A 19,651-nucleotide genomic window follows, 5' to 3' on the forward strand; every position below is an offset into this window, starting at 1 on the left:
CAGTGTCTTTCATAAGTTTTTCATGGTTAACACCTGGAAGATGGTGTTTTTTGAGGCTGTCTGTAAGTAAATAAATAGATGATCTCTGCTGAAGTGAAAATCCTACAAGTTCACTTGTGTGGGTAGATCTTGCTGAGGAACGAGGGACAGCTTTTTATGAGTTGAAATTTCCTTTTTTCCCCCCTTTTTTCTTTTTAGGATGTAGATAACTTCATGAACTCTTTCAGCTCTTATCAAAAGAGCTGTTAAGCTGGGAAGATAGCTCTATCTCCTTCTGCAGTATTTGTGGTTGTGCAATGGAAGTGGAAAAGTATTTGACTGCTGAAGCGACTGCTGAGCCGCTTGCATGGCTAATTCCATTTGTCAGCAATGTCAATTAGTGCTTCAAGAGGTTAATATCTCGGAAGAGCAGCTTTGTGAGTCATATGGTCTCATTTGATAGATAATTATTATAGTCTGCTGATTTCTTCATGTGATCTAAGATGAAATCATATGGTATGAGAGAATATTGCAATTCCTATTATATTTTCGTATTATATAAAATTGTGGTAATAGAGCTAGCTTTCTGACCTGCCAGTGAAACATGAAAACTTCTCCCTGTATTTTTTTCTGGAGTGAACTCTTAGAGTCACTACTTAGAGATCACTAAGTCATTGCCTTTCAGCAGCCCAGCTTGCCCTTTCCTGAACAAAGTCTGGCGATTGCACGCTTCCATGTGATTTTGGAGGTGGTGGGGTCTTTACACCAGTCTGCTGAGGCTGGAGGAGAGTCTAGGCAAGAAACTGAGTTTCGAAATAGTCCTGTCAATAATTATTTGTTTTCCTTCTGAATTCAAGGCTCTCTCATCTATGTGCCTTATCTTTTCATTCTGTTTTTTATTTTTTTAAACTAGTTTAGAGTAAGTGGTGGTCCTGTGCCTGCTCGGCTGGAGATGGCTGGCTGCTGTCCTCCTCAGAGTGCCAGCACGACGGCGTGGCTTTGATGTAGGGTGGGAGGATGGGCTGCGTGTCCTCCTCATGCTTCTTTCAGTCCTGCATCTCTGACGGGGACGGGAAGAAGTCATCAGTGATGAGCCAGAAACGTACCGATGGTATCACCTGGCTAGCACAGCTAAGTTTATTAGAGCCAAATCACTAGTGCAATGTAAAGTGCAAGTGACGTTGTGGGTAAGCTGGGGTTATCCTGAAGGGCAACTATTTACCTAACATGTCATTCACTGCCTTTTCTCAAGTAAATTGTACTGTTATCTCCCCTATCAGCAGTTTTATTCTGGTGGTTCAAAATATACATTGAACTATTGCAAAGAGTAATATATTCATTGATGATAATCAGGCACAATTTCAGGAAAGTTTGTTTGTTTCTTGCCATAATTTTTATTGTCATTTCAGTGCATTTTTAGGCTAGAATTTGCTTTCCTTTTCAGAAGGCTGATTTGTAAATCATGGTCTCTAGAAGTTTATCATATTTTAGACTTATTTTAATGTAGTCATAAACTTGATTTTATATACTAGTACATAAAAAGGGATGAATAGTAGGTAGACTGGAGTGAGGTATTTCCCGAGAGAGAGGCCCTTTCTACTAGTGGTGGTGCTTTGTTTTCCACTATAGGGTGGTGTCCCACTAAAGGCTAGGCAGCAATGGGATTTTAACACCAACTGATTATATAAAAGATAGAACGAAAATCTGATTTTGCAAATAATTCTGCTAAATTAACGAGGTGAGAATGTTGCGAAATGATTCAATGCTTATAATTAGGAACATCTCTCTCTTTCCTCCCACCTGTTCTTTTCACCAGGTGTTTTCTTTGGCAGGGATTTAAGGCCAGGCAATGATGCTAGAGACAAAAAGCTACAGCTTAGTGCTCTTAGGATGACTTTAGTATCTGTAGGGTTATGTCATGTGGAAAGTTCAGCCGTCTGTAGTAACCCAGTTTCTATGGTGATCTGTTTTCTGCTTTCTCTTTCGCTTCTCTAGACAGTAGAAAAGGTACAGTTTCAGCTGAATAAATTAAATGAGCCTATTTCGTACAGGCATAGATCACATAGTTAGAAACTGCTACGCAGCATTCACTGCCTGAAGTTAATAGTATTTGTGTCTTACAAGGCTGCTGCCTTTTTTACATCAGGAAACTTTTCTTTGTGTAGCCTAGAGGAGCCCAGCCTGCTAACCTGTTTTGCTAGACAGTATTTAAATGCTTTCCTCTTTCATATGACATTTACTTCGCTTTCTGTTAATTCCTGTGTGGAGAGGGAAGCAATATCCCATCAGAAATACTGAGGATGGGGAAGTGCTGCTGTAGCTGAGGGGGAGGAAACCTGGGAAGGCGCGGTGTGCATTCCGTCTTCGGCTCTGGCTGACACTGTATGTAGCGTCTTTGTGCTAAACTAGAAAACTTCCCCGCCTTCTGGCAGGGTTTTGATTTTTAGTTGTTTTTATTTTTAAATAGAGAGAGTTCTGTGAACAGGTGCATTGGCGTAAGTTTTGGTATATGTGCGTTTGAGTTTTACAGGGAAGCCTTTGTTTAAAAAATAAGTGGAAAGGAAAGAAGACCTTGCTCCTGAGCGTGCTACTTGACTCTAATACTGCACCTCTGTTGTCACACCCTGATTAATTGTTTTGGAATTATTCTGTAGTTTCTGTAGGTTTGTACTTGCATTGGCACATACACTCGTTAGCACGCACCTTCGTTTTACCTCAAAAGAGGTTTCTTAGCCTGTGAGTTGTGGGTACAGCGGGGCTGCAAACAAACAGATCATCCCAGTGCCCGAACCGTGGCTTCTGCTGCTTGTGTCCCGGCTGCTCCACTGCCTTTTTGTGGCCTCCATTGCTCCTCCGTACAGGGTTCTGTGAACGGCCAGAGCGTATACTGAAGAGTTGCTTTAGGGATCTCTCATTTTTCAAATAATTCATCAATATTCACATCTTTTTGGGGAGTGGGGAGGAAGGTATGTAAATAATAAATTAATACTGCACTTTTGTACTGAAAACAATAGCAAATATATATACAACTAATAAAACTCAAAGAAAAACCAAAACACAACCACATATTTACTACAAAGAACAAAGTTTCTCGTCTTTGTATAAGGTAGATTCTTAGGGCTGGCATAAACATCCAGTGAAGATGAGGAAAGACCAGGTGTGGGAGCGCAACATATTCTGTAGTGGGAACAATGAAAGTGAAATTTTAATTTTTTATTTCTTATTTTTCTCCTTTCAGTGAGTAGAGAGACTTGGTTTAAATGTACGGCATAAGCTTTTCAGGAATTCGGGAGCTTTCTAGATGAAGACAGTGACAGTGTGTTAAAGGCTGCAATGTGTTAAGGGTAAAAGCCATTGATTTAGGCTGATGTAAATCACTCTGCTCTTGAGAAGCATCCTGGGGATGGGAAGCAAATTGCTTTGTGAAGTTCCATGTAATTCCAGGCACTGAGGCTCCCTGCAGCCTCCAGCATCCCTCGCCTGGGCCAAGACTGGGGCTCCTCGGGTCTCGCTCCCCAAACCGCTGCCTTTGCCGAACACATTTTATCATTTCCTGTCTTGCAACAAGAAGGCAATGTGAAGTTTGGTGTCTCAAGAAATCCCTAGTAGAAACAAGAAATTAATCATTTTAAGTAGTGGGAAAACTGGATTAGTAAGGGGGGGGGGGGGGAATTTCAGCCTTCTTTGAGGCAGAAGATGCTATACAGAAATAAGTTGTGTAAGATGAAGCTGTATGACCAAATGCAGTTTTCTCTGCCATCAAATGCCGTGCTTTGACAAATACATTACAGTTATTTTGAAATAATTTAGTGGATCGAGGCTGTTTCGCAACATAGCTACACCTCTAAAGCCAAGAAGCTGTTTTGTTTGCAGATGTGATGGGTGTGGGATGATCTCTAGGCATTGCAAGAGCATCAGTTCAGAAGCTTTAATACATGACAAATGTCATAGCCTTTTCCTTGTGTTACTCAAGAGCTGTTTTCATATGTACGTATTTGCATGTACATGCAACTGTATAAGTAAGTAGGTGGTTTCCATACACCTTTGATTCTTGAATATGGGAAAACCATTATGTCTTCACTCACTTAAAAATATGAACATTCTTTCTGGTTTTGAAAACAAGTCATATGTTTGTTCTGGATTACTTTTATGAATAAAGTTTAAGTAAAAATGGTCATCAACTGAAATGCTGGTTTGGGGGTTTTTCCCTCTTATTTGGGGACCTTTTCAATCAAATCTTTTCAGTTTTATTCTTTTGGCATTTTGGGGATAATCCATTTTAAACTTGCCCTATTTGCAACTACAAGGGAAAGAGCTTTTAATACTTGAGATCAGGCAGCTTTGCCTGAATTAACACAGATGTGCCAAAGTGTTCTCTTGAGGGGAAAAAAAGGCAAAAAAAGAGCACTATATAATGTTATGCTGCAAATGCATTTAGAACCTACTCAGAAGAGTTACTCCAAGTAGTTTTTTGATAGCCAAGTTTCTGATCTCTCTGAAGACACAGGGTTTTTTCTTTGTAGATTTTCAGCATTGAATGTGTATCTTGAAATGTTGTTTTGCGTAGGAAATACCTTTTTCTTTATGTGTAGGCAATAAAATTAAGCTCGTGTAGCCTTTTATCAATAGAACAACTTATTCACCTCAGACATACTAATTAACTTGTCTCTTGCTTAAGGGTTTGGCTGTTAAATATTTATTTAAAAAAGAAAAAAACAGTTTTGGTGTCACGTATATTGATGATTTAACTATATTGCAACAAGAAGTCACTGATATTTTGCTGTTGTTGTATTGCAGTATGCCAGGGTTTGGATCCCTGATCCAGAGGAGGTCTGGAAGTCAGCAGAACTTGTCAAAGATTATAAACCTGGAGACAAAGTCCTCCAGCTTCGACTTGAAGAGGGCAAGGTAGGTCTGCATATTGTCCGTAATTCATTGTTCTTGTACTCGACCGGAGACAGGTGTATCTAACGCAGGAAGCTATACTGTCAAAATATATCCGTATTTATCTATATGCAATTATTCTTGTCCACCGACTTCTAGTAGTATTTTTTGGTGTGATAAATTATACTGTTTAGTTACAAAAATCCATTTTGCCTGACTTTTAAAATAAATAAATTTAAAAAATTGTTGCTCTTATCCTAGTGCCTATTATGTTCAGTTGCATCATCTTTTTCTACTTATGCTGTTAAACCTATAACCCTGCTTTGATATTCCAGTGAGAACAGTGTTGCTAGGAGAACAGTGTTGCAGAGAAAGAACTGTGACTTTTAAGTTGAGCATAAACATCAGAAGATTAATAAAGATAAAAAGGGGCAAGGATTAAGGGCATTACAAAAATGATGCTATATACAGTGTAGAGAAATGATGATGCGTCTACAAAAAGCTCACGTTCTTCTGGTGAAGGCCTGTTCATTTACTTTCATGCCATTTAAATGATTCTTTAATTTTAATATGTAACGATGGTGATTCCTCAGATCTTCTAATGGAAAATAAAGATGTACTGCAGTTGGTCAAATGTTTATTTTTAATTTCTTTTTTTCTTACCAGTGGGCAGCTTAGATCCTACTTTGATGTAGAGGCCTACATAGCAATGAAGTGAAAACAACAGATTACATATATAGAATAGCTTCTAAATAAAATATCTTCCTTGAATGAATTTCAGGTTTTGACTCACATTTCTTATACGGCAAACTGAGATTAATTTTCCCCCCACATATTTCAGGGTATGTGGTGATGCTGCACGCTTGCACATTGCAGGCAGTAGAATGGGGGCGTTTGCCAGTTAAGTCACATTGTGTGGGGACAAGGAAATAGCAGGTAAATAAAATGATTTTAGAACTAGGGACAAGTGCAATTAAAAATCTTAGAGATTAACTTATATCTGCAAAAATTATAAGTAGCGTTTTTTCAGTTTGTGTGTTCTTTATGGCGTTGTGCCAACATTCTCAAGTCATATTACCGTGTATGAAGGTGGCTATAGACTGATGGGAATCTGCTTCCTCTGTTCCGCTCAAGAGGAGAATAGTATGGAAAAGCTGATTAGATTTATGATGTAATGTATTTTGTCTTAATAAAAAGATTTGGCAGCAAAAGCAAAGAGTTTGCTTAAGGAGTAGTTTAAAAATATGATATCTCTTTATGGTTGCCTGTTATGCATATAGAAAGCGCTTTTAGGAAATTTTAAATGATGAAAAACTGCCAACTCAAATCACCAGAAAATTTAAATCTTGCATTGTGTTTTTGTAACTTGGTCATGTTTTGCTGGGAAGAATGGTTGGAGGGACTGAATGAGGAAACCTAAACACCAGTTCTTTCAACATGTGTTTCCATTTGGTTTCCAGGACCTAGAATATTGCCTAGATCTGAAGACAAAGGAGCTCCCACCCTTGCGAAACCCTGACATACTTGTTGGTGAAAATGACCTCACAGCGCTTAGTTATCTCCATGAACCTGCCGTTCTACACAACCTCAAAGTTCGATTTATAGACTCTAAACTAATCTACACCTATTGTGGCAAGTACTGTCTTTTCATACCATAATCTTTACAGAGAATGCCTTAGACAGGAAAAGGAAAGTTGATTGTTGATGTATCTGCCTTTAACTTCAAGTCATTTAATGATCCGGCACATTGGGCTAGTCTTACGAACGTCCCTACGTTTGTGGTCGTTAAGTGCATCAAGTAGACTTGAAAGTATTAAGGTTCAGAGAAAATTGACTTCACTGTGTGTTCCTTTAGCTTCGCAATGGACTCTGTTTATAAAATGTGTATTCAGCAATTTTAGCTTGCCAGTGGGATTCCTGGCCAGTTGGTGTTCCTCTTAGGCTTGGTTAGATAGCCGTGGGCTGGAGCGGGGCTTCCCACCATGCGGATGCAGGAGGCTCGCCTGGCTGTTCGGTGGATTTATTGCCCGGCTCTGATTGCCTACCTCTGCGTTGAGCTCCTCCATCTCTGTATGGAAGACAGCAGTTGATTTTCTTTGTTTTCCAGTCAGTGCAACTGTAGGTGTGCATTTGTAGCAGTGCGCGAGCCAATGCTTGTCCAGTCACAATTAGGAACAATCTTGGTTTTAACAATACCATTTAACTCATAGTAGAGGTTACCTGAAGTTGTAATTGCCTGTGATATTTTCAGATGGCCAGAATGGGGGGAAGTTACTTTAATGATCACTTCATCATAAGTGCAATGTTGCAGCTGAGTGGTCTATTATAAAGAAACATTGTGAAATAGTTGAGGCTTAAAATTTAGATTTTCTGCTTCCAGGCTTTTTTCTCTGTGTGCATGTGTTTATTTTAAATCTCAGTGTTTAGTCAAAATATATTGCTAACTTCTAATATAACCCTTCAATATACATAAACTTTGTAAATTTTTCAACTATTTCTCTAGTTTATCTGTACTTTGGACACTGTGCTAGTGCATGAGAAACAGTTTAAGTCATTAGTGGATTTTTTACATTTTAAGCTGAGTAAAACAAAACATAATATGATGATGTGATTGCTAGAAACCAAATATTGAAAATTTCCTTCTTGTAATAGTCTGATTAAGGCAAAGACAGTATGTGTAGTCAAATTATCATTTGCATATTCGTTTCAGCCCCATTTATGCCAGTAGAAAACATGACCCATGATTTCTTTTTTAACATACAATTTAACTTTGTCTCTAATCAGATTTTCGTTGGACAGTCCCAGTTCTTGGTATCACAAGCCCGAGTATACGAGGCCTTCCTGATGTTATCATATATTATTATATGTTATCATATATTATTAAACTTGCTGTTTATAATTTCATTGTGCTTTCCACTGTTTTGCAAACTATGGAGTAGAGAAGTCATGTTGCAAGGTGGCCCTTGACAGATACCAGCTAATCATGACTGCAGGTGTCTGAAACAGGAATTTGTGTTTTGCAGCTGAAGGCTTTGTCCTGTCCTGGTCTGCATATGGAATATGCCAAGGGTCAGATTTTCCCTCTTCTAGTCACCATTACAGCTTCACCCATGGCAATGGCTATGGAGAGCTAAGGCAACCAGCAGGTTAAACATGTTGTGATGGAGAGAGTGCACGTATTAATGTCCTGCCACATTTTGCTCACTCTGGCTATTCCTAATCTGCAGATGCTCAGCAGAGTGCATCTGCTCCCAGTCCTGCTCTCAGCAGTGTCCAGACCATGGGGGACTGATTCAGACTTTGCCACCCTCTGCTTGCAGCCAGCCTTCATTCCCGTAGGAGTGGGAGGTGATTCATACCCACATCTCATCCCATCATGCAGTCAGAGCATGGCTAGAGGCACAGAATAATTTAGGTTGGAAGAGACCTCTGGAAGTCTGCAGTGAAGCTCCCTACTGAAAACAGGTCTGACCAGATCAGGTTGCTCAGGGCTTGGACCAGTCAAAGCATCTGATTATTTGAGTGTCTCCAGTGATGGAGATACCACAGCCCTCCACCCTGCTGAGGGTGCACGTTCTGGTCCCGGCACTGGGAAACCCCCTCGGTTTCCCCAGTTTAGACATTGTCTGTGCTTCTCTCCCTAGTGCCCCCACAGCAAAGCTCTTGGTGGGGGAATGTTTTGTGAAAGGGCTTTTGTGCAACTGGAGTCTCGTGGCCTCAGCTTGTAGGGGGGTTTCAGTCTGCGATTCGTGGTCCTGTGCCTACGATACCACCATACCCCTCTCAGTTTGTGTTTCAGCTACTTTGCAAACATGCTCTGTGTTTAGCATCATTTAAGAGGCTTTCAAAAGCAATGTGCTGTCTGCTAGTTTTGTTTTGCTGTGTGGGAAAACATGTTGTTTTCATGTTTTCCCTCGTGCAGCTTTAGTGGTGGGTTTGGCTGGTTTTATAGTTTCTCAGAGGGCTGGAAGGCCTTTGGCTCCTCATGGATGGGTCTGCCAAAGGGCTGGGGTGGCGCAGCTCGGTCAGCTGTTTTGCTTCCAAACAAGACTCACGGGATGATTCTGGGAGCTGCTGTGGGTTTATTCGAAACACGCGGATCCGGCAGTGTGGGGATTCCTGGTGGGCGAAGGAGGTTTAACACTACCTGGTGAGCTGAGGAATGCAGTATGCTGTGCCTTGACTAGCTTGGGATGTAGGCATATGTAACTTATGTTATCAGCTAAAGGAAAATAAAGTCGGCGTGTCAGCCTTTAAAAATCAAATCCTTTGGCACGGACATTCACCTTTCAAACCACTCTATCAGTTCCCGTCTGGAGTGCAAGTGGCTTCCCTCTGCAAAGATTATTGCCTAGAGCTCTGCCTGCGGAAGGAACTGTATTTGCCTTCTTAATCTGACTCACATGTTAGCCAGGTTAGTTTAAATACCCCGTGAAGGTGGTTTGAGCTAACCTGGTTGATTTAGCCCGAAGGAGATTAAAACCACTTTAATCCACCAAGAGGATGGTGACATTATTCTCAATCAGTAGAACTAGAACTAGGATGGATGGATGTCCACAGCCCTAGAAATGAATTCAACCATGCTGTCTTAGCGTAATATGTCAAATGGGTATTAAATTCTTTAAAATTTCACTTTGAAGTAATCCAAACTTTTAAACAGAAAACCTCCTGATTTCTTAATTTCAAGTCAGCCCTTCAACAGGAATTCAGAGGTGATTTATAATTTTTACTGTTGGGAATATGAAATGAAGAATTAATGAAGGGAGTTGAGAAGTTACAAAGGAAAATTTGAATGCTTGCATGGAAAAACTGCCGCGGTTGTGATGAAAACTCAGTGAATACTGCTGTTTAGTTCAGATGTATAAAGTACTGCCTGCTATGCAGGAGAGCAAACTTTAATGTAAATTAATTAATTAGTGATATTAATATCCACTTTGTCGACAGGTGGGTGAATACGTTCAAGATAAAAGAATTAGATACACTTATTTTGGGTGTATATATAGGAAGAACGGCAAAAAGAGTAGGCAGAGTTTGATTTAGTGTAATTGTAGGAAGCAAAACACGCATAAATCTGATTTCGGAAAGGCCATGATATTTCTTAAAATAGCAATATGATTTAGTGGAGATAAAGAGAACTTTATATATAAATTAATCTGGATTATAGACCTGTGAGACAGACTGATTGAAGTTACATAGAAAGCATATAATTCCTAACTCACTTGTTTTGGATATTTCCAGATGGTAGTTGCTTGTTGATTTTACAGATTGCTACTGAAGTTAAGTGATTTAATATGCTGAAGACTTGTCATGGGACTGCTTATTTTGAATTCAAGGGTTTATTTTTGCCAACGTAGCCAAAAGCAGGAGGGAATTGTCTGAAGCCTCGCACAGATTTTTTTTTTTTTTTAATGTCTCTTTGATTAGACTTGCAAGCCTGGGAGACTCGGCTCAGCTTACTTAACTTTTTACTACTTTTTCACAGTTACAAAGGGCAGGTGTTAAAAACTGACACCAAAAGCATTCCTCGAGTCTGCTAGTACTGAGGTCCCTTCCCCTCCCTGACCCCCGTCTTATTTTTTGGCTCATCACTAGAGCGTTAGAACTTGGCATGCATTTTTATAGAGACTTTTCACTCGAGCTCCTGAGTCATTTCAGTGAAGTCATGGCTGATGGAAAAACACTGACTCTACTCACATGGGTGTGTCCAGCTATAAAACTTGCCATATATTTGAGAAAATAGGTTGAGGTCTCTCAGATCTCTTCGTGAAAGATATCCTATTGTTGTTTAATGTTTTTGCTATGGTTTGTGCTTATCTGTAAATGCATGACAGGATTTAAAAATAGGATGATGCTCCCAGCAGCAGCGCCAGACTGTTGCTGCTTTCACTTCCATTCTCCGAGCTTTTCTGTGGAAGATTTCTTAGGTAGACATCACAACGCTGTAATCTGCACAGAGCAGAGGGCTGGGATCTGCATTGAGGAAGTCTGTGTGAGCGCGTGTGAATTTCTGAGTAGATTTAGAAGCAAGTTGAGTGCTATGGAAATGCTTCTGGTGCAGGTTCTTCAGGGATGCTTTGTCCAAGGAGCGTGTGCAGCACGCTTGCTATAGTCACTATGCAGCCATCTGCACCTGCGTTGTCGCTTTTAGGCAAAACACATATGTGAGAAGAAATTCTATTTTTAAATTGGCCACAGTTAAAATTAGAGTTTCTTCTTTTTTTTCCCCTTATCACATTGTCAAGGTGAGGAGGAATTGCCATGTCAAGAGAGCATAGTTTGCCTTACACGGCTGGGTCGCATGTTGCATTGATCAGTATTTTCACCCCCACGTGGAGCAAATAAGTGTTCTCTACCCATTGTACATGCTGCGGGAGAGAAAGGTACAAGTCATCGTTGTCAAATCATCCCTGTGGGCAGAGCAATCCTTGTTTCTCATGAAAAAGAAAATCGTACTAAAAGCATTTGAGGTGTCACTTTGTGGCTAGGAAGGATGTACGGAGTAAGACTAAGTTTACCTGTGCAGGGAGAGTAGAAGGATGGCGTGAGTTTAGAAATGGTGTAGTAATGAGTGGCATTAAAAAAGACAGATATGTGTTTAATTGGCATGGAAAAACTAGAAAATAGAAGGTGTAAGTAGTTATACACACAGATGTATAAGGTGAGGGGTTTATGGTGCCTTCTAGAGTTGTAATTACTTAATTTCCTGACATGACTGTGTACCACTGTGTATCAGCCCTATGAAATAAGTCTACATGTATTTTTTTTGATCCCTTTGAGCAGGAGGTTGTCCTGCCTGACTGGCAGAGACGCTCTGGAATCCAAATTACGCCATGACTCTACTTTGTTGCTTGTTTCAAAACCAGAAGATGTTATTCCTGGGCGCAGTGTAACGGCTGAAGGTTAACACACCTCACATATCCAAACTGACTGTCATCACATTATCATTTGGAATTCACATAAAACACAGGAAAGCACAATGCACATTCATTGGTTTCCTGCACTGAGCAGGCTTTATTTCAAGTCAACGCACTCTGAATCTGGTTGTTTCCTGCATGCTAGCTTTAGAAAAGGCAGATAGAGAGAAAAAGTAAAAAGTTGTCCCAGATGTGTTTCCTAAAGCAGGGTAGAAGCAAACTCCTCTGATACTCTTTGTACACAAAACTGTGGTCAGAATAAATATCTGTTGAAGTCAGTAATATCAGATCTTTATTCTTCTCTAGTTAAGATTTTTAGAAAGATTAGAACAATAGTTGGTGTTAAAGCTGGTTTTTTGTGTTTGTTTTATTTTGAAGCAACTATTAATAATTCCTTTTGTTTCATTTCCTTTGTAGGTATCGTCTTAGTGGCCATAAATCCTTATGAACAACTGCCTATCTATGGGGAAGATATCATCAACGCGTACAGTGGCCAAAATATGGGGGATATGGATCCACATATCTTTGCAGTGGCTGAAGAAGCGTATAAGCAGATGGCCAGGTTTGTAGACTGCAAGTCTTGAATTCATTGTTTTTCTGAAAGGAATAAGACTTAAAATTCCTGGCCGATGGCCTTCTCTTTATAGCTCATGAAATATTTAGGAAGATCTGTCTTTTATCCAGTGTTTTAGTACATTTCACAAGAGGATAAGGCGCCTAAGTGAACAGTAGAGCATTATGAATGCCATGGAGATCGTGACCACTGACAGGAAACAGGAATAACCACAAATCTTGTCAGTATTTCGGTCTAAAATTAACCCTGTGCTTTATAAGATTATATTGTTTTAATTTGATTAGCAAAATGTGGAAATACTTTTTAATCATCAGTGGATTTTTAATGAGAAAAGTGCCAGATTCTTAACTGTTTTGCATTTATATGTGGTACTGACAACAACAACAAAAAAATCGCTCGGCTTATGAGTGCTATTATAAGCTCCTGGTCGTGTCAGTAGAGTCCCAGCTACGCAATCTGCCTGCGGCTGTTGTTGACTAGAATTAAGAGGGAGCAGAGGGACGATTGCACAGAGTGCCTGAAAACGGAGTCTCTAAGGTCGCTGTAACAACTGCGCAGGAAATCCTCATTTCTTTGAATGTTGCATGAAAATGAACTTGTCGCCCAAGGAGAGTGGCTATTCAAAACTTCTTCCCCTTTACCCCAGGAACCTACCAATTTGAGGAGCTTTTGAAATATTTCATTTCTCAGATAAAGATCTTTGGGACTACTGTGTGGTCTTTGGTTAACAGGATGGTCCCTGGTATCCTCACTGGTTAGCTGCAAGCCATTGATACAGTTTTCCTTGTTGACAGTACAGCCCCTGGTCAAATTAATCAAGTAAAACAGTGGCAGATCTCTGGATTAATTGCGATGGCCCTCAAGCCGTACTGCAGGACGGGGAGGCAAGGGGAGAATGGGTTGAAAATGGTAAAGTGTTCATCTTTGAAATTAGCTAGCTGTGAATTTAAGAATCTGTATGAGAGCTAGAATGAATAAAATGCTCTGTACGCTGTGAAGTTAGCTGTGTGCATGAATATGGTGATTCACGATACCCACGCAATAGATAATTTCAAAAGAAAACAGTACGGTACAGTGCAACATTTCATGACTTACAGTAATTCTGAAATAGCCAATGCTTCCAAAATACCCTACATCTGCACTGTTGGTATTTGCCTTACTTCCTTTCTGCTAAGAAAATAGACGTATAATCTGGTATGGGAATATAAAGGCAAAACTGTTATGACAGTCACATCTGCATTGTGGCTCTTTCACCGTTGTTTTACAGATCTAGATCACTGTTGTTTTAAACAGACTTGCTACTCAAGTCCCTCTAAAACCTCTACAGGAATTTATTAGCCTTATTTTATGTCTGAGGCATAGTACAGCAACCTGCAATTACATGTCAGTGATGGATGTAATCCAAATTCCCAGAAATTTTGTTCTTGCTATTACCCAGTGGAAGTAAGAGATCAGAGGGGGATCTCTCTCCACTGGCTGCCTCTAGCCACTGTCCAGAGCGCGCTTACCTCTTACCTGTGTTCAAACTTCACGTTGCTGGATCGCCTGTATTCTGCGTGCTTGTTAGCTGAAGCCTCTGCAGTGGAAATGTCTGTCTGCCGCCATCTGTGTTCTCTGCCGTCAGAGGAAGGCTCAGAGGGCTGAGATTTTAGGTAGAGTTTCTGCTGTGGTTTTTCCTTTTTGTGTTAATTGCCTGCTCGTCAGCTCTCGCTGCGCCCTCCAGCAATTCTGCTGTCCTGAAGAACAACAAATAAGATGCGTTAGAAGTTCCTTTTTGAAACAAATGATGAGAAATTATATAAGCATGGAAATGATCTTAAATAATCCTTTTGCATTAATGAATTAATTCCTTTGTGTGTCTACAACATGTTATAAACATTTTGTTGTTCTTATATGGATAACTATCAATACTTTCTTAGGTGCAAAATGAAATCTGTGCACACAATGAAAATGAAAAAAAATCCTCTACACTGAAGTAACAATTTCATTGTTTATTTAGTTTCCCAATGTTTGTTTCCTTTTCTCTCTATTTATTTTTTTTGGCTTGTTTGTTTTTAAGAACTTTCTCTGTCATTTGGACATGCTGGATTTGCTCATTGAATTTCATTTTCTAATGCTGTTTTCAATTTCTTAATCAGTTGTCCTGCCCTTTAACTTCAGCGATGCTTTCTACACTCTGAACAAATCACCTTTTACTCCTGAATGATGAAGATAAAGAAAAAAATGTGCAGATTTACATTTTGGCAGCTGGTTATTTAAAAATGAAAATCAGATTGTCTGTGACTATTTCATTAATGCTTTAATAATTGCATTGAATATACATACAGTAGCTACTCATGTGGCATTAATCTGCATTTATGCATGTCATTGGTGAGATTTATTTTTCTGTTGTTTCTAATCTTTTCTAACTCCATGTTTAAATGATCACTGGAATAATTAGTCATGAGGCTCTTATCCATAAGGCTTCAGTGAGCTCTTCTAAATATTTACTCCTTAGGTCTTCTTGTTAATTTATGATTTAATGATTTAGAATTTGTTCTTGCCAGCTTCATTACTTCATCTGCTGTGCCTGAGAAACTCTTTCCATGTGCATGGTTGGAACTACATGATCTCCGTGGTATTCTTCAGCCATAGAAAATGCCCCATGACAGCAATCAGGAAAGCTAGTGATTGTACCCTAAATGTTTACATTGTGTCTTCAGAAAAAATACAGTGCAAAAGTGTTGACCACGGGAATGGCAGGGATGGAGCTCACATCTGGCTTGTGCAGGAAACGTGGTATTCGGCAACTGCTTGGGGTTAAGTGCAGTATAAAGCAGCACATAAAGATACCTTCGCATGTGAAATTTTCTAAATAGAGAGAGCCAAAGGGCTGTGGTGTCCCCTTTTGGGCATCCATTATTCCCTCTTTCAACAGCAGTTCTGTCACCAGTTTCCAGTGGAGGGTTCGTGGAGTATGGCTCGTCTTTACCCATAGCTGACGATGAAATAAGTGATTGCTGTTTGCTCAGTAGCTTCTTGACTTTTTCAGCACAGGAATATGTGCACAGGTCTTTTAAGACTAATGTTATTCTGGATTATTATTTCTTTTTTTTTTTTCTTTTTCTTTTTTTCCCTCTTCTCTGCTCTCCCCTTCTATTCTCCCCTTCTCATCTGTATCTTTGTGCCTTTTTCCTTTTCTCTCTCCATCACCTTCAGCTCCTGAGCACAGACTGACAGCTTTATTTCCGACACCTTTCCTCTGCTGTGCCCAAAATAATCAATGAACTAGTTTTACAATTGCATTTAAATTGTTTTGGACTTAGGGTTACATACATCTGATACTTACCAATAACTTTATTGGTCTGGGTTGTGTGATCCTCCAGACCTCACATGTAGGGGTTCCAGTGCAGATCTCTTCCTCTGTTCGAGCAGGAGGAGATCCACCCGCAAGCGTGTTCCAGCAGGAGGGAGCAGGACGGGTCGGATGGGGATCTGCCCGAGGGGCTTCCCTCTGCCTCAGGGCTTTCCTGCGGAGCGGTTTGGGGCTGCTGTGGCTCCGCAGGAACAGCTGTACTGAGTTGTGCTTTTGGAAAGAGCTGGGACCTGCACTGAGAGGTCTGTCTCTTCTCACGCATAGGCAATGCTTGTTCATGGATGGCTTGCTCCATTTGAGCAAGGTTATACAGGTTTGGGACAAAGTTTAAGGCAGACGAGTGATTTAAAAGGAAGAAAATTATTATTGAAGAACTTATTTTTGTCTCAGAAATATAAACTGCAATGTCAGCGTGTAGGTGTTTGCGTATGTTGAACCCTTTGAACTACAATGCATACCACTTTTGTAAGTCCAAATTATTAACAAAAATTAAGTTCAGTCTTCACAGTTACCCTTCAGTGGTAACTATAAAAATTAAGGCAAAGCGTCCGTTGGCAAGTATTTGATTTTAATTTTTTTTAAAGCATTACAACTTCAGTAGGAATCATAACCATCAGCAGGTGCAGCTCATTTTCTTTGTAATATTCAGTAGAAGCCTCAATTTTTAAGTGTATCATTTGCAATAAGAGGAGATGCTGATGATTATTATACTCTTGAAATTGTTCAGAATTGCATTAATGTATGAGACTTATGATTATCAGTTTCCTAACACTATTAGGTAAAGAAGTTCTAAATCACTCTTACACAGGATCCCTTTGCCTGCCTAATAAGGCTATATTGCAGTAATTAAGATAATGTATTTTTTAATCAGCACTTTGTTGGTCTGGTTTGTTCCTTTCTACTTGTGGTTGATGACAGATACAGCAGAATTCAGTGCTTTTCAATTTAATAAATTAACTTGGAGATTTCCTTCTGATTAATTAGTAAAGTTGTCTAGCAAAGTGCAAGTTGAAAGTAACATTTGCAAACAGAATTAGTTACTGATGAGGTCCCTATAAAACTCAATGAATACCAGGACGGAAAGCAATAGTGTTTAAAGTGTCAGTCTCCAAAGTTTTGCTTTTTCTGTTTGGACAAAGTATAATGATTTATTCAATGTTAGTGTGTATCTTTTTCATTAAATTACCTTTAATAAGCAGGCTGCCTCTCTGTTTTGTCAGATTTTCAGCATGTGTCTGATGGTTCTAACCTACAGGAAGATTGTTTTCTATCACTTTTTGTTCAAAAGGAGCTCGGTGAGCTGTTGAGTAGGTGTTTTGAAAGCACCTTGACTGACAGTCTCCAGTTATCCCAGGCATCTCAAGATGATGTCCTCTTATAAAAAATGCATGTTTGATCAGCTGTGCTTTGCTTCCAAGTGTCTGGTAAAGGGATACTCTGTTCTCCCCTGGCAGAAGTCGGGAGAGGGATGATTAACAACCCATCATGGATCTGCATCCAGTTAAGAACCGAGAGCCTGCTGTGGTGGGTGCTGTACAAACATACAGGGTCATCTTTGACTTACGGCTTTGGCATATGAGTTTTTAAATGAAATACCTTGAAAATGATGGTACTTTTGGGGCTCTGTTGTTAGAATGAAAAGGGAAATTGTCCTTTCTGGTGAGAACAGATGATTTTGGAATAGTCTCTTATACTTTGGGTCTGACATTTTATGATGTTATGAGTACCAGACAGCGGATGGAGTAATCAACTTGACATAACATCAGGGACCTACTTGTCTGAGCAGTGATTATTTTTAGGCAACAAAAGGGTTAAGCATGGTCATAGCTGGAAGCTAGAGTTCATGTAAGGTGTCCTGCTGGTAGTTAAGCAATGAGCTTTCCTAAACTGTTGCAGGAGTGACCTCTGACTAATCCCTAGACAAATCAGTTGCATAGTGCTGGCTCATCTTTGTGCTTCTCTGGAGTGCAATCTGTCATGATTTTGCAGCGCGTGCTGACCTTAGTTTTCTTCATTTGTATGTATTGGGAGATGTTACCGTCAATTCATTATCTTTTCACCTTTTGCCATTTTTGCAGTCAAGAGCTGCGTTTCTTGGATACAATTAAAATGGCAAGTAGTGCGATTTGTTAATTTAAAAAAAAAAAAAAAATTACATCTGCTGGTTTTGAGAGTATTGCAGAATGTTTTTACCAAGCTCTTGTTGAAGAGGACCAAAAGATGCTTAAGAACTTGAAGTGTTTCAGAGTGGCTGAGTCTGCAGCTGGAACAGACTCAAGAGAATTCAGGTTATGTATAATAGTAATATTTCACCTTTGTTTTGCACTTTCCATGAGCAGATCTCAAAGTCCTCTACAGAAGAGATCAGTATCATTATTTCCATTTTATAATTTGAAAGAGACATGGGAGTGGGAGAGGTACTTTGAGTTCACCAAGCCAGCAAAAAGCAGGGCATAGAGCCCCTGAATCGAAAATCCTCATCCGGTGTCTGATGACTTGATCACACCAGCTTGACAATAAAATATATGAGAATAGAGCGTGTAATTGATAGTGCAGCAGTTAAATGGGTTTCCTGGTAACATTCTCCCAAAGCTAATTTGTTTTCAATATACAAAAAATAACATGCTATATTTTGCATGCCTTCATCTCCTGCAGCATTTAGGGGTCCTTGTGCCAAGTAACATATATTGCATAATAACCTTTGCTTTCACAGAAGGCTTCATGTTTCCCAGGCTCTTCACCAAAGTCTGTCTCCTCTAATACTGGTACATCAATTTCTGCTTGTACAGAAGACAAGTAAGGCAGAGATGGTGTGCTGCGGCCGTGCCTGGATCAGCCCAGAGCTGGTCCCAGGTGCTGAGCTGCCAGCCTTTGGTCCTGTGCTCAGATCGTCCTCTTTTTTCCAGCGGTGAAAGCAGATGTCAGTGAGAAATGCTGTTAGGCTTAAAAATACCGGTTAAACTGGAAATATATTTAGAAATGTGGTTAAAGAGCTTTGGTTTGTCGGACTAATGTTTCATGCCTATTAAAAATTAATGATTTTACAAAGAATTAATTCAGTGCTTAGTCAGGAGCAATCGTTATGACTCAAGGTGCAGCTGAACGTGTCTCTGAATTGTTAATGCGTGGCGTCTGTGAAGAGCGGGATGTGTCAGGTCAGAGCATGTTAGATCCAGATAGTCAAAATAAACCGATGGGTGCAGGGTGTGCAGGTGGAACAGACCAAGAAACGTGGCTGCTCTTCTGTGCTAGAAGTGACGCTTGCTCCTGGGGCATAGCACTAGGAAAGCACTTTTTTTTTTTTTCCCCCCCATCACATCACCACAGAATGGTTCAGAGCACTTTAGTCTCTAATAATAATCCTTAGCGCTTACCTAGCACTTTGCACATTCTGGGAGTTTTACAAAAGTTACCTTGTTAATCCACACAACAGCCCTTGGAGGGTGGAAAACTAATTATCTGTGTCAGGCCACACCTTTTGGGATGTGCCGGTACAAGTGAGTGTGGAGGCACCGGCACTGGGAATGCTGGGATGACATGGCTCCGCAGGGAAGGAGGGGTCGTGCCTGCTGTGCAAAGGAGCACTGAGAGGAGCAAAGTGTAAAATGAGGGAAAAGGGTTTCCTGCAGTACAGGGAAAGAGAAGGGAAAGATGTGCTTGGGCTCTGTGGGCTATAGGAAGCAGCTGGAAAGTAGGAGGACAAAATGGGGGTGCTTTCCCGTGTTAAGGAGGCCAACAGGCAAATCCAGAAACAGGGGATAACAGAACTTATTTAGGGCTGCAAAGAACTTTGGGATTAAAATAGCTTGTTCAGAAGGTTGGTGAAGGGCAAGATGTTGCCTCCTGCCCTTGATGCGAGAGGTGCCGGGAAAGCTGCCCAGACCTGGCTGCTGCTGTTCTCCATCGGTCCGAGAGCATTAGAAAACTGCTGAATGAATTCTTATT

The 19,651-nt window shown here is 40.2% G+C and overlaps 1 protein-coding gene across 8 annotated transcripts in view; it reads left to right on the forward strand.

Moving 5' to 3' along the window:
• MYO5A (myosin VA) overlaps positions 1-19,651 on the forward strand; it is a 103,385-nt gene that overhangs the window by 15,171 nt on the left and 68,563 nt on the right. For all 8 annotated transcript variants that reach the window (XM_054836821.1, XM_054836825.1, XM_054836822.1 and 5 more), the window contains exons 2-4: positions 4,777-4,887; positions 6,324-6,495; positions 12,195-12,339. In XM_054836821.1, the coding sequence (XP_054692796.1) occupies positions 4,777-4,887; positions 6,324-6,495; positions 12,195-12,339 (428 nt within the window). The remainder of the gene's footprint in view (positions 1-4,776; positions 4,888-6,323; positions 6,496-12,194; positions 12,340-19,651) is intronic.

This window comes from Grus americana, chromosome 10 (genome assembly GCF_028858705.1).
Source record: "Grus americana isolate bGruAme1 chromosome 10, bGruAme1.mat, whole genome shotgun sequence".
NCBI lineage: Eukaryota > Metazoa > Chordata > Aves > Gruiformes > Gruidae > Grus > Grus americana.